Source organism: Bos indicus x Bos taurus, chromosome 3 (genome assembly GCF_003369695.1).
Source record: "Bos indicus x Bos taurus breed Angus x Brahman F1 hybrid chromosome 3, Bos_hybrid_MaternalHap_v2.0, whole genome shotgun sequence".
NCBI lineage: Eukaryota > Metazoa > Chordata > Mammalia > Artiodactyla > Bovidae > Bos > Bos indicus x Bos taurus.
Genome location: NC_040078.1, coordinates 33,389,006 through 33,403,838, shown reverse-complemented (window position 1 = coordinate 33,403,838; position 14,833 = coordinate 33,389,006). Strand labels below are relative to the sequence as shown.

General features: G+C 50.9%; 1 protein-coding gene across 2 annotated transcripts in view; it reads left to right on the top strand.

Moving 5' to 3' along the window:
* The window catches only part of SLC6A17 (solute carrier family 6 member 17), a 55,548-nt gene that overhangs the window by 14,234 nt on the left and 26,481 nt on the right, over positions 1 to 14,833 (top strand). For both annotated transcript variants that reach the window (XM_027536240.1, XM_027536242.1), the window contains exons 2-6: positions 2,306 to 2,679; positions 7,653 to 7,810; positions 9,454 to 9,580; positions 10,529 to 10,710; positions 12,320 to 12,430. In XM_027536240.1, the coding sequence (XP_027392041.1) occupies positions 2,394 to 2,679; positions 7,653 to 7,810; positions 9,454 to 9,580; positions 10,529 to 10,710; positions 12,320 to 12,430 (864 nt within the window). In that variant the 5' untranslated portion in view covers positions 2,306 to 2,393. The remainder of the gene's footprint in view (positions 1 to 2,305; positions 2,680 to 7,652; positions 7,811 to 9,453; positions 9,581 to 10,528; positions 10,711 to 12,319; positions 12,431 to 14,833) is intronic.

Below are 14,833 nucleotides of genomic sequence, written 5' to 3'. Positions count from 1 at the left end.
ACCCAGAGGACCCCAGGCCCCATCCTGTGGTGCATCACTGATGTCTTGGGAAGAAGGAAGAAGCTCATATTGAGCTGATGCCTGTGGTTTCCATGATGCTGTTGAGGGTACCCTTCTCTGGGTATATTAGAATGTGCCGGTTTTGTCCTTGAGCCCTCTCAGTTTACAATGGTGCTTTGTTCCCCACCCCCCTTCTCGTGCTGGTGACCAGAGCTGCCACTCACTAATCTATTTATGGGAAAGTGTGTTGTTGAATTGGCCAGCCTCAAGGTAAATTCTGCTGACTTGCAGGAATCCCTGTTTTCTCCAGTTGTGACAAGATGAACAGTACATCATATCGAATGCATTTCAGGTTGTTCTGATCTAATCCTGCTGCGGGCTGGCTACCTGCAGGGAGGCTCCGAGTTCAGGTGCCCTGGTGACTGCGCTCATAGGAGGGACCTACCTGACCCTCCTCCCCAGCTCTAGCTTTTTATAAAACTCCTAACGTGGCTGAGGGATGGCAGACTAGCTGGACAAGCCGCCGTCACGTGTGCCTTAGGTTTTGTTCTCCACTTGAGGGCCTGGGGACCACGATCTGATGACTGGGGAGCAGGAGGGGTTCATCTTGGCAGCCTAGGCAAGAACACAGGCCTCCCCCTGGCACAACTCCTAGGGGCACCATCTGCTTCTGCAGCTCAGGCACCATAGCAGCTTGAGGGGAGGCTGAGGGCTTGAGGGTCCACAGACATACAATCCCACCTTGGGGCACCCTCCGGGCCATGATGGAGAGTTCAGCTGACCCACTGTGAAGCAGAGTCCCAACTGAGAGCTGCGTTGCTTATAGGGAATTCTGAGGTCTTTCAGGCAGTCTGGCTCTGTCCCAAACCCTGACTGTGCCTAGAGTAGAAGGGGACAGTCACTAAAGAATCATTGCCCCCCTTAGATGAAGAGGACAAGAAAACGTCACTTGCTTGTGTGATCCAAAACCTGGCCTGGGGAGGGCTGGCTAACCTGCAGACCAGGGAGGACAGTTGTCCCCATCTGCCAGGTCTCCTAGCTTCGTTACATGTATAATAGGATCTGGCTGGCCAGGTCTCCTCAAAGGTCAGGTGTTGGGTGGAGCCAGCCAGGAGGTCTGGGTCAAGGCCAGCAGCAGGGCAGGTGTGTGCACTTCTGCTACACAGAGCTCTTGCCCGAGTGTTAAGATGGCACGTGCAAGGGGAACAGAGGCAGCTCCTTCGCTTAGTGGAGTAATGACAGAACACGACGATTTACATCCCTAGAAAGATGCAAGGCAACTGCCGGCCGGGGTGTACGTGGTTTAATTTTAAATCCTCCAACCTTCCCTTAACGAGGAGGTGCTTTGATACAAGTAGAGTGTTGGGATCCTTCAAAGGACTAGTTTCCTTGGTGCTCTATTTGTTTAAGGGAAAGCAGGAAAGAAGGATGGGGAATGACAGAAGCAGGGGAGAGTTGTGCCTCCCCCGCCCGCGCTGTGCAGACATTATCTGCTGTAAAACTGTCACAGAAGGATGGAGAACTGGCTCTTGGCTGCGGTGGCCTTCAGATAATGTCACTGCTGAGCGATGACCCAGGATTTGTTGGCACTGAGCAAGCATCTCTAGGTCTCTGCTGCCAGAATCTTTAGCTGAGCCTGGTCAGTACTCTTGCCTGGGGAATGCTGGTGTCCAGGGGCCCTATGTAAGACCGTTAGCCTTTTTTTTTTTTTCTTTTTTGCAAACATGAATGTCCCTCTGAATCACTTGGAGTTTCTGTAGAAATACATTATTCAGTAAGTCTGGGGTGGGACTGAGAGTCTGTGTTACTGACAAGCATGTTGATGCCACTGGCCCCCAGCTGCATTTGGAATGCAGGTGCCGGTTTCCCTGGGTCCCACCAGTCGGTTTGACTCAATAGAACACAAGAGGGCTAGGACTTGGCTACACCTTGTGCTGCCCTAGGAGGGGAGGGCAGTGGAGCCCTCCAAATGTTCTTGAACATTCTAGGATCTATGATGGTGACAGGTGGCCATGTTGTGATGGGTGACCCTTTATTTGGGTTTGGTGTATGGTGTTACCCCTTCCATCAGGCTTGCCTTTCTGATGATGCTCAGCTGAGAAGGCTCATGGGGAAACTGAGGGTGCAGACCTTGAGGCCCTCAGTGGCCCTCACTGGCCCTCACTGGGGAAGAAGGCAAGCTTGAAGTTCAAGGCCACTGACCAGCTTCTGAGTGTGCGAGAGGGAGTTGATTGGGTCGTGTCCACTCGGACTCCCCACCTCTCTGGTGTGGTCAGCAAACCCTCTCCTGCTCTTCTGGTTTCAGAGGTCCCTGGATGAGAAGGAGCTGACGGCAGCCAAGTCCCACCTTCTCCACGTGCTGGGAAGCAGGGCTGCGCTACCCAGGGGGCCCAATGCCGAAGAACAGCAAGGTGACCCAGCGTGAGCATAGCAATGAGCACGTCACGGAGTCGGTGGCCGACCTGCTGGCCCTGGAGGAGCCCGTGGACTACAAGCAGAGTGTTTTGAATGTGGCCGGAGAGGCAGGCGGCAAGCAGAAGGCAGCGGAGGAGGAGCTGGACGCGGAGGATCGGCCGGCCTGGAACAGCAAGCTGCAGTACATCCTGGCCCAGATTGGCTTCTCTGTGGGCCTCGGCAACATCTGGAGGTTCCCTTACCTGTGCCAGAAAAACGGAGGAGGTAAGGGGCAGCCCTGCTTGTCCCAGAGTGCCCTGCATGTGGGCTGGGCTGAGGGGAGAAAAGAAACACCCCTTTATGAGGCAGAGCCAAGGCCCTTGTAGCCTGGAACTCAGGACTCCAGAGTGAGACTGAGACTCTTCCCCAGGAATGGCTAACAGCTCTTAAGAGGCTGCAGGAGAGAATGTGGGCTCTGGCCCTAGACAGCCTGGATTCAAGTCCCAGGGGAGCCATTTGGCTCTGGGACCCTGTGCAAGTTGCTTCATCTCTCTGTGCCTTGCTATCCTGCATCTGTAAGATGAGAATAATAGTTCCTGCCTCACAGAATAGTTGGGAGAATTAAATGAGCTTTGTATTTATTAATGGAATGCTTACCACTATATCTGATGGGGCTTCCGATGTGGTGCTAGCGGTAAAGAATCCGCCTGCCAAGGCAGGAGACATAAGGCACGCGAGTTCAATTCCTGGATCAGAAAGATCCCCTGAAGGAGGGCATGGCAATTCAGTCCAGTATTCTTGCCTGGAGAATCCCATGGCAGGAGGAGCCTGGTGGGCTACAGTCTATGGGGTTGTAGAGAGTTGGACACGACTGGAGCGACTGAGCACATATCTGACACACAGTAGTGAAAAGAAGCTATTGGCCATTACTATTAAATGCTTATAGATGCCAGGCACTATCATAAGCTCTTCCTGGATATTAGGTTGAAATGCATGAAACTGCATCTTGGAACAGCCAAAGCACCAATTTCATATGGTTCATATGGTATTGTCCCCAAAAACCCATGTGAGGAAAAGTTATTATCATCCTCATATTAGAGGCTGTTACTTGAGGCACAGAGAGGTTAGATCACTTGTTCAAGGTCACACAGCTGGTGATAAAGTCAGGATTCAAATCTGGACAGCTTGGCCCCAGAGCCTGAGCCCTTAATCACTACACCTGCTGCCTCGAAGGTTGGAGGGGCCCTCATGCTGCCCCTCCAGAGGGGGATTCACTCCCCACAGAGGGTCTTACCCCTGGTATCAGACCATTTCTACTCACTATTCTAGCTCCTGGGGTGGGTAAAAGTCCCCAGGCCTTATCCCCTAGCACCTCTGTGGTAGGCTGGAATGTTCCAAAAGCAATTTGCTTTGAAACCAGGGGGAAATGAACCAAAAATAAACAACAACAACAACAAAAAGTACCTAGTGGGCTTTGACAATTCCAAGCTCAGACCTCTGGTCCTGGAAGCCAGCAAAGAACTTTCTTGCCCCTGGGTCCCTGTGCCCTGGGACTGCCACGCTCCAGCCTGAAAGTGTGGGCCCAGCTAGCCCTGTCACTTCCCTCCCTGCCCCATGGATCTGCCATGTGGGCCCCCCAGAGATGCAGCCCTATTCAGAGTCCCTCCCTCCCCTCTGGGATGCTCTCACCAGTCCAGAAGGCAGAGCCTGGCTCGAGACTTCTCCTCCTTTGCCAGTTCTGTTGAAGAGCAGGGAGTGAGAATGTCCACCTGACTTAGGGCCAGAAACTTCCATCTTGCCACCAGGGCACAGTCTCTTCCCTCTGTACTCTCCTTGCTTTGAAGATCTTTATTTTTACTCACCCAATAAATAGCTGCGATCAGAGCTTTCAATCTATATGGCATGCCGTGTTGTGCTGTGCTTAGTTGCTCAATCGTGTCCAAATCTTTGTGACCCCATGGACTGTAGCCCACCAGGCTCTTCTGTCCATGGGGATTATCCAGGCAAGAACACTGGAGTGGGTTGCCCTGCCCTCCTCCAGGGGATCTTCCCAAACCAGGGATCGAACCAAGGTCTCCAACATTGCAGGAGAATTCTTTACGGTCTGAGCCACCAGGGAAGCCCAAGAATACTGGAGTGGGTAGCCTATCCCTTCTCCAGGGTATCTTCCTGACCCAAGAATCGAACCAGAGTCTCCTGCATTGCAGACAGATTCTTTACCAGCTGAGCTACCAGGAAAGCCCCTGTATGACAATGGCCAGGCCTAAGTCACTGAGTTGATATAAGGCCAGCCCAAAGCAAAGTTACAAAGGGAAGTGTGTGATTCCCTCAAGTGCTGTGAGATGTTAAAAGCTCAGAGTACCCAAAATGACTTCATAGGGCACGTTGCATTAGGGGCTCTGGCTGGCAGCCTCCGAGCGCATCCTTCATGGCTGAGATCATCAGTCCGCCTGAGCATCCACTGCTGAATCACAGAGTCCTTCTCCCGCCCCACATTCCACCGCCCCCCTGCCCCCAGGCAGCATTCTTGCCGAAGTCTGTTAGTTCCCAGTGTCATCAGACCGTTGCCACGGCACTAGACATCACTAACAACCCCCAAAAGAAAAGCATTATCAGGTCTCAGGACTCAGCTCCCCATTCCATGCTCCTACCTTCATTTCGCATCCTCTCTAATTCCTGGAATCCCTCTTTATCTCTACCTTTAACTCCTACATTTTACTGGTTTTTATAGTCATCTTAAATGTGTTTTGGAAGGAGGTAGATTGTCACAGGAGATGGTTGGTCTGAGAGTCAAAACTCTGGTTTTGAGCCCTGAGTGATCCAGTGAGAATTGCTTAATTTTGAATGGAAACTCCAAAACTCCACCTAGCTCCACCAGACGTTGACAGTTTCTTTATTCTTCATCCTTGCAGTTTGCTTGTTTTTCTCTTTATTTTTATGAGAAGTAGGCAGATGGTCATCAAGTGCTTACTGTGGGTAAGTCACTCATTTAATCCTCATGGCAGCCCTGTGCAATAGATGTACAGTTGAAGCGTATGAACTGGGCATTTTCTTAAGTAAAAAATGATCAAATATCAGCAATTTCATATGATTCTACCTAATATTTTCATCCTCTTTACATAGATAAGAAAACAATGGCACAGAGAGATCAAGCAATTTGCCCAGTCACAGAACCAGTAAGTGGTGGAACCAGGACTCAGGCCCAGAAGGTCTGACTTCAAGGTCTGGATCTCAGCACCCACTCAGCATGCATCTCAACAGGCTGAGATCAAGGTGGTCTTTCAAAGCCCACCTTGGGGCTTGCTGTTAATAGCAAGACATGCTAGAGATCCAGGAAGCCTCAGAGATCCCAGAATCTAACTCTCTGTAGTCACGTTCTGCTAAATTTTATAACTCCCTAAACAGTGCTCCCAGCTGTTTAGACTGATGACCTGAGGCCCCAGAAGCCACTGAACCATCAAAGTAAATTCAGATGTGTCCCCAGTTGTATTTTCTAAGGTAGAGGAGGGTGCATGTCCAAATGACTTTAATAAGAGTTGATATGAAAAAGCACCTGTGATGAACCCAGGCAGAATGCTGCTCATCCAGCCTTCAGTCCCTTGAGCCCTGTGGTTAGCTAGACCTCAGTGTGTTGAAGAAACTTCCAGTCCAGTCAGAGTCCTGGAGCCTGAGTGGTGGCTGGTGGCGGCTAAGTCTTTGCAGCAGGACCTGTCTTTGGACAGCAATTACCTGGAGCCTCTCCCTAGTTTCTTGGGAAGAGGAGAAAAGCATCCACAGAAGATGCCATCCTACTTCTCTGACCCTTGAGACCTGTCTCCCTGCACATCTTCCCCGACCTGAGGACTCGTGGGTGAAATACAACACCAGGGAGCCTGTGTCCCTATGCTGTCCTTCAGATCAGTCCTCTCCTCTTCCGTTTCCCAGAGCTGGAGACCACGAGACAGAGCTGGGTTAAAAGACAGAACCAGGGGTCCTTCAGGCCCCCCTCCCTTTATATGATGCAGAGGCTCTTTAGTGACAAGTTAAATTCATGCGTTCATGTGACCGTGTGCACGTGTGTGTTGCCTGAATTAGATGCTCTTATATAAGTTGTGGGGGGTTGCTCCCCTGGGCGCCTTTTCTGACTAGCTCCATTGGACCCACGCCCCTCTCTCAGCAAGTATATGCTCAGTTGCTCGTGTGTGATGCGTGTGCAGATGCTCAGGTGAACCCGAGGTGAACCCGAGGGTCCCACCAGCTCTCCTGGGATAGTGTCTGTGCCTTCCGTGGCCCAGATAGCTCCACTGCACACCCTGGTATAGAATAGCTAACGATGGGCTGTTGCCAAGTGCCGAGTCATGGGCCCCAGAGGTGCCTGACTGCTGGGTTTATTACACATGTTGGGATGTTGCATTATGGGGAACAGAGCAGTGTGGCTGGGGGGTCTTCTGGAGGCTCCCAGCTCGCAGGGCTTGGTCTGGGGATAGTGGGGACCGGAGGCACCTTTAACAGACAGGCAGGGCTGTGCCAATAACACTGCTCACAGGACTGGGTTGTTGGCACAGCTCTCCACCAGGGTCAATTGTCTGTGTCCAGACATGGTTTTAATTCCTCTGCGAAATGCCCTGTCACTTGGAATCGAGATTGTGTCTGCAGTGAGACCTGGGACAGCAAGCTAAATTTATTGTCTGGAATCTTTAGTGAGATCCATTCTATCCTTTATGATTCTCCTGGCTATGCTTTCCTAAGCTGCTAATTTCTCTTCCGTTCCTCCCAATTAGCTATAGATTAATGGCGATGCTTGTCAGACTCTGTGTCCCTGGAGAGCTTCCAAGCTCTGCTTCCCTGGAGCTGTCCAGTCTGCTGTGTCGGCATCTGGTCCCCCCAGACTTGGGGAGAACGGTGCCCCAGGGTCTGTGCCTCTGAGGGGCCAGTGAGTGGGCGCTGCTCCTCTGTGGGCGGGAGGGGGTGTGAACAGGTGTCCACAGAATGCGTAGGGAGGTAGGGCTGTCTGCCTTGTGAATAGCAGGCGTTGACATCCATCTGGCTCCTCCTTTAGTGTTTCAGGTCAGTGGAGCCAAGGGGAAGAAGGAGGTCTGGGCAGCCAGTGTGTAGTAGGTTGCATGTGTAAGCCAGAGCATTCCTGGAGGAGCACAGGGCCTGGAGACAGTTTGAGGATGATTGGAGATGTGGCTGAGGCTGTAGGACCTGGCTGCCACCCCTGCCTTACCTGGCTGCTATGCTCCAGACGCCCTCCCACATTCCTCCCTCCTCCCCAGGTGCCTACCTGGTGCCCTACCTGGTGCTGCTGATCATCATTGGGATCCCGCTCTTCTTCCTGGAGCTGGCTGTGGGCCAGAGGATCCGCCGTGGCAGCATCGGCGTGTGGCACTATGTGTGCCCCCGCCTGGGTGGCATCGGCTTCTCCAGCTGTATAGTAAGTTGGGGGCCGGTGGCGGGCACAGGCTGGGAGGCAGCGGGGCTGCTCTCGGGCACAGGGCTTACAGCCCAGAGTCCTGGGAGGGGTGAAGGGCAGGGAGGGAGACCCTCATCCTGAGTACTGCATCCAACTGGTGTCTCAGGACCACATACTTCCTAAACTGGAAGTTGGCACCACTGCCTGAATGATGTAATATTTGGGATTGTTATGAAGGAGGAAAGGCCTGGAACATCTCAGCCAGAGTCCTCTGGGGACACGTGGACCATCCCAGATACCCGCTCTGCTTACCAGCCCATCAGCACTCTGTGAGGCAGGCCCATCCTTTCTCCTGGGTTAGAGGGTATTTTATTTGGGTGAGAAAAGGCAGCCTTGGGGTATGGTGTTTCCTTTCCAGTTTGCTGTGTGCATGAGTGAAGCTGAAGAAGGCCTCAGGGGTCTGTGGCCGACCCAGGAGGGGTGTGGCTTTGGAACAGTGGGAGATGGGGAGACCCCACTGGCCTGGATGGGAATGCTCCATGAGGGCTCCAGGCTGATCCATGGGGCTGCAGATGAGGCCCTGCTTAGCTCTCCAGGTGGGGAAACCGAGCCTCCCTTAAGAGCAAAGCCTGCAGGTGCCCATGCTCACACCAGGGATAAAAACTGGAATCTGCCTCTGGAAGGATCTGTCAGGCCTGGCAACAGGGCCAGCCCAAACCTGCCTCAGGCAGAGACTAGGAGAGATCACCTCTGCACAGGTTGACATGACCGAATACAGCGCCCTCTGCTGGGGCTGGCTATGTGTATGTGCATGAGTGAGTGGGGTCTCCTCCTTGGAGGGCAAGCATTCCAGTAAAGGCAGTGGGTATCCCTCCCACTATATTCCCACACAGGTAAGGTATGCTGTAAGAGTGTCTGCTCATGCATACCAGGGCTCAGACAAAATTGACGAAGCCAGGGTCTCTCAGCCCTCACACTGCCCAGCAGTGTCACATACATCAGATAGCCAGGCCCCTGGAAAGAGAGGAGGTCTCTGGCTATAGGCAGGCGTCTGCATCCCAAGTGGATGCAGAAAATCTCTACAGTAGAAGCATTACTTTCAAAGGAAACCCCTTTGACCCTCAGTCAGGATGCATGTGCTTCTGTTTTAAATACAGTTCTACCAAGGTTGATTATCACGTTCTGAAAAATGAGAAGTCATGTCTTTCTAGAGGCAGGCTTCTGACAGTACCAAAGAGAAAGCAGCATCCTGAGAGAAGGGCGGACATGGGAAGCCAATAAGAAGCATCTACAAAACCTCAATGAGCACAGCTGTCTGAGGCCATTTACTGTGGCAGCGATAACTGGGCATGCCTCCATAGCCCCATAGGGCCGTTCTGGAATTATAATCCTGAGTCATCAGGAAATGATGGGGAAGTGCTTCAGGCATCTTAGAGGAATGTCGAACTGGAAAGGATTAACAGTTTAAGACTTCATTGCTTAAAGGAGAGAATTTTAATATCTGAAGCATTCCTTTGTGGATTCCCCAAATAGCAGATGAGTGGAGCATTAGGAGCAGGCCCTCTGCTGCCACCGTCCCATCTCTCCTCTCCCTCCTTCATGGAGGAGGGGATGGGGCGGAGCCGCCTGCAGCCTCTGTGACCCCCCTGGAACCCCGTCTGCAGGTCTGCCTCTTTGTGGGGCTGTACTATAATGTGATCATCGGGTGGAGCATCTTCTACTTCTTCAAGTCGTTCCAGTACCCACTGCCCTGGAGTGAGTGCCCTGTCTCCAGAAATGGGACCGTGGCAGGCAAGTATGGTTCTTCTAAGGAACCCACCTGGGGATTCCAGCTAGCTCTGTCCTAGGAAGGAATCCACAGAGCCTAAGAGAGGAGGCTTAGGCTGTTGATGCTACTTTCTCCCTTCATCCCACTCTCTCCTTCCCCCACTGTGTCCACAAATCCATTTTCTACATCTGAGTCTCCATTCCTTCCCTGCAGATTTTGGGATTTCATTGACTTGCTGTGCCACCTTGGATAAGCCACCTACTCTCTCTGATCCTCATCTCTCCCACCTTCTTTTTCTTTTGACCGTGCAGCATGTGGGCTCTGTTTCCCCATTCAGGGATTGAACCCTTTCCTCCTACATTGGAAGCATGGAGTCTTAACCATTAGACCACCATGGAAGTCCCCTCATGTCCCCTTATGATGATCTCTTGCCAGCCTGTCCCACAGAGTTCTTATAGGGGTTGAATGAAATAGTGAGTGTAGGAGTAACTCTGGAAATTGTGAGTTTTGTTTCGTTATTATTAACTGCCCTGTGTTACTCTAGCACTATTCTGTCTGGAAACAATCTATATTCACATGCCAGTCCTATAAAGGGCTGGGTGATTTATGCCACCTCATAAATGGGTAAACTGAGGCTCAGAAACAACTTTTCCATGGTCACACCACTGATTTCGCTAAGGATCTAGGATGAGAACGTAGGTGTCTGGCTCCTAGGTCAGGACCTTTCCCAAGGAACTTGAGGCCAGTTCTGCCTAATCCTTCCTGCTTTCCATTGATGGACATGGGCAGGGGGATGGCATGAGCGGGAATTTAGTTAGATCAGTGTGTCCTAAAGCCTCCCAGGATCTGCCAGACCCTGGCTAACCCAGAACAATACAGTCCCTTCCTGTTACCGTGCTCAGCTGCCCTGGATTGGGGTCCAGCCGGGGAGGTGGTCTCACAGGCCCCTGTGGCCGCTGCTGCCATTTCAGTGGTGGAGGCAGAGTGTGAGAAGAGCTCAGCCACTACCTACTTCTGGTACCGAGAGGCCTTGGACATCTCCAACTCCATCTCGGAGAGCGGGGGCCTCAACTGGAAGATGACTCTGTGCCTCCTCGTGGCCTGGAGCATCGTGGGCATGGCTGTCGTCAAGGGCATCCAGTCCTCGGGGAAGGTGAGTGGCCAGGGGGCCGGGACACCCACACTTACTCGGGGAGAGGGTGCTGCAAAAAAGTGTGAATGGCAGGGGCGGAGAACGCTGGGTCACCCGTGAAAGGTCCGAGATGGGGGTGTCACTGCTGTGGTATTGGTCCCTGTGGACAGCCCACCAGGGTGGGTTTGTGGAAGATCATTGCCGTGACCCCAGCTGCCTCCATGCTCGGATAACTCAGGGCTGCTCTGCAAACTTTAAGGAAAAAAAAAACAGGAATATTGAACTAGAATGTTTGGCTAGACCCTTGCCCCTCAGCTTCCCTAGCAAAAATCCTAGAAGAGCCCGCTCAACAATTTTTGGTGAAAACCAACAGTTCACTGTATATGTAACTAACGGGCTCTGTGAATAGGTGGGTGCTCTGAGTGAAGGGGACTTTGAGAGCCTCTGAGGATGCAGACCAGCATAACCCCACACAGTTTCTCCCAGCAGGTCATTTTCCCTTCAAATAAGGACCCTTTCTTCTTTGTCATGTATCAATATTCATGGACTGCCAGGGCTGGAAAAGATGTTAGAAATCCTATAGCTCAATCTACCCATTTTACAAATGAGGAAACTGAGGCTTGGAAAAGGGAAAAAAATCTCACCCGTGGTCAAACAGCCCCAGGGCTCAAACTAGAACCTTGTTTGTCTGTCTGAGGCTCCAGGTTCTTTGGTGGATTTGATGAGCAGGGAAACTAAGCCCTGGAAAGGTAGTGTGATCTCAGCCACCGCCTCTTCTCTCTCCAAAGGCCAGACTAGTAGCTAGCACTTCATGTCACTCATCACACACTGCCACATTTATGAGCGCATTTGGACCACAACAACCTTCAGAATCATTATACCCATTTTACAGATGAAGAAATGGAGGCACCCTGAGGTTAAATAAATAGCTCAAGGTCACATGGTTGGAAAATGGTAGAGCTGGGATCAGAGCTCAGGTGGTCTAACTCTGGACATGTGTGCTTTTAACCTTTACACCATCCTCCCCCAAAAGCCCTCTTGGTTTGTTTCAGCCCAGTAAACTTTTTGTAAGCGTCTCCTTTGTGGGTGGCTCTGTGCCAGGCACATGGGGATATAGAAATGTTCAAGAAATGCATGTGCTAGAAAATAACATAAACTTTATAATCACAAGAGGCAGGACCTTCTTCTGATGCTTTTGTTTGGGAGCCGTGCCTGGACCCTCCTGGATGCTTTCTGTCAAAGGAGCTCCAAGGACAGGGGAGATCCTTAGGGAGTCCCCTGGAGTCAGGGACATGAAGACATTAAAAAAATGAAGAGGGAAGAGCAAAGGGTTCCTCACCCCAGTGGCAGCCTTTGGGGGTGGGGAGGCTGCGGGCCCAGCCCCAGCAACCCTTGAAAGGAGAAAACAAGCCTCAGGCACAGCCACACTGACTCCAGCCTGTCTGTGTGCCTGCTTCTGCCGTGGCTCAGTGCCAGACGTGTGGTGGGTTTGGCAGCATGCCCGGGGGGGCCTGGGGCTCTGCTTTCTACTGCCATCAGAGGCAGCTCGTGCACCCCAGCTGGAGCAGCGAGGGGGGTGGCAGCTGCAGGAGGGGCTGTGCCCCACAGTGGGTTCTTGTTCTCTCTGCAGGTGATGTACTTCAGCTCCCTCTTCCCCTACGTGGTGCTGGCCTGCTTCCTGGTCCGGGGGCTGCTGCTGCGGGGGGCCATCGACGGCATCCTACACATGTTCACTCCCAAGGTAAGGGTCACAGGCTCCTGGGGAACATGGACAGCTCTGCTGGGCCTCATCTGTTTCATGCAGTTTAACACTCGCTGAGGGCCTGCTGCGTGGCGGGCTCTGTGTTGGTTGCTGGACGGAGGCACCAGGGACGGGAGCACAGGCTCTGCACGCAGGGTTCCAAGGAGAGAGACAGCACATCAGTGTGGGTGAAATCCGAAGCTTCAGGGGGGAGTGACATCTGAAACAGCCTCGGGGTGCAGATAGATTTCAGCAGAACTATATGTGCAAGTGTGGAAAGGCACTGGACGTGCTTAAGGCCATAGTGGAAAGTCAGCTTTGGCCAGGCTGTGGGGGTGGGGGTGGGGGTTCATTGAGTGAATCTGTGACAGTAGGAACCAAGAAGATGCCCAAGAGAAGAAAGCTCCCTGGGAACCCCAACTTGTACCCAAATCAGGGGAATGGGGTTACTATTTTATTAAAGGTAAATGACTACGTGAATCATGATTTTACCCTTACTGAAGCCAGCCACGTCGCTCTCATTTAATCCTCCCAAGAGCCCAGTGAGGGAAGAGCAGGATCATGGTGCATGGCTCCCAGGGCTGCCTCAGGGGCATAAATGTCCTGAAAGTGGACGCCCAATTTCCTAAGCATGGTCTCTGCCCACCAGGTGGCCCTGTCTCTCTGTTGCTCTTCAGACCACTAGGCACAGCTGGCATGCACCAGTTCACTGAGGAATAAGAGAATTTCAAATGCACTTTGGCATGCCCTTCAAGGTAACCCTAGGCAAGAAGTTCACCCTAGTGGGCAGGCTAGAAAGTTCAGTTCCAAATGCCAGCTGATCAGTAGCAATATCAGGGGCCTGGTGAAGCTTCAGTCTGGCCTGGCAGGGTTCTGGCCCTGTGCCTGCAGACTGGACCTTGTCCAGTCCTGTACCTTGACCTTGTCCCTTAATAGTGCTGTCTCACACATATGTTTGAGTAAACACACACACACATTAATGATTACACAGAAGCTCCATACAAATGACACAGAGAGAAGAATCCAGATCTAGTGGAGTTTGAAAGCCCCATTCCCTCCCAGTTCCCCTGCTTTGCAGCTACAAACAGCTGACGTTTAGGGGTGGGTGACAAGGCGCAGGACACACACCCTTCCACATTCATCAGACAGGGGTGATTGGCCCTCGGCATTCTTGGATGTAACATTTGGGATTTCTGTGTGAACGAGCACAGAGGTCTGCTCTATGAAGCACTTAGGAATCTCCTGAGGCATTAGTGTGACTCTGGAGCCACCTGGCTCGGGTATGTTGTTGTGAACATGTGATGTCTGACAAAGAAGAGAAAAATGCAAACCTGGGTTCTTTGGGGTAAAACAGCCATGAGAAGAAAGTCAGTGGTTTTTATGAATGAATTCAACTGTATTTCTAGAAACGTGATCAGTCTACTGTGTTCATTTGAGACTTTCCGTTATACTTTGTTGAATTTTATGAGAAAATTATATACTCTAGAGATGATCATAAACGTGGAGATTCACACAGGTCTAATAGGCCCCTGGGTGGCGTTAGGAGAGCCTGGGACTTAACTCTAGAAGCCAGTGGAACCGATTCATAAGATTAGCTACCAGGCCCAACACACACAATACTGTTCCCTTCTGATTCACTGATTTACCACTCTTTAAAACATCTTTTTAAGTGAAACATCTCAGACATATAAACACACATATAATAATATAATAAACATTCTTAAGAAACAAAATATTACAGATGCCATAAAAGTGCCCCTGGAGAAGGAAATAGCAACCCACTCCAGTATTCTTGCCTGGGAAGCCCCCTGGTGGGCAGCTGTCCATGGGACTGCAAAAGTGTCAGACACAACTTAGCAACCATGCAGCAACAATAGCAAGTATCCATTCTCTTCCCATTCACTTCCCTTTCCCTAAAATAACCACTATCTTGAATTTGGGGTTTATTCTACTAATACACTTTAAAATTTTTGTACTATATATATGTGTATCCTTAAACAATATAACATATGTGCATACTTTAAATTTTTATGTAAAATGCATTATATGCAATCTTCTGCAGCTTGCTTTTATTTTTGCTAAATACTCTTTTTTGAGATTTTAGCTATATTGATACATGTAACTCTAGTGCATCCATTTTTATGACTATTGTATTCCACTGTAATGAATTTATTCATTACATGACCAGTTGATGGTCAAGCTAGAGGATGAATTTACTTATTCATCCTCTAGTTGATGGTCATTTAAGTTGTTTTCAATTCTCACCATTGCTACTAATGCTAATAAATATATGACACAGGTGTTCATGAGTACATGTTTCTCTAGGGTGTATATGTTTTGCAATAGAATTGATGTCTCAGAGGGTATGCATGTCTTCAGTTTTACTAGATGTTGGCTAAATCG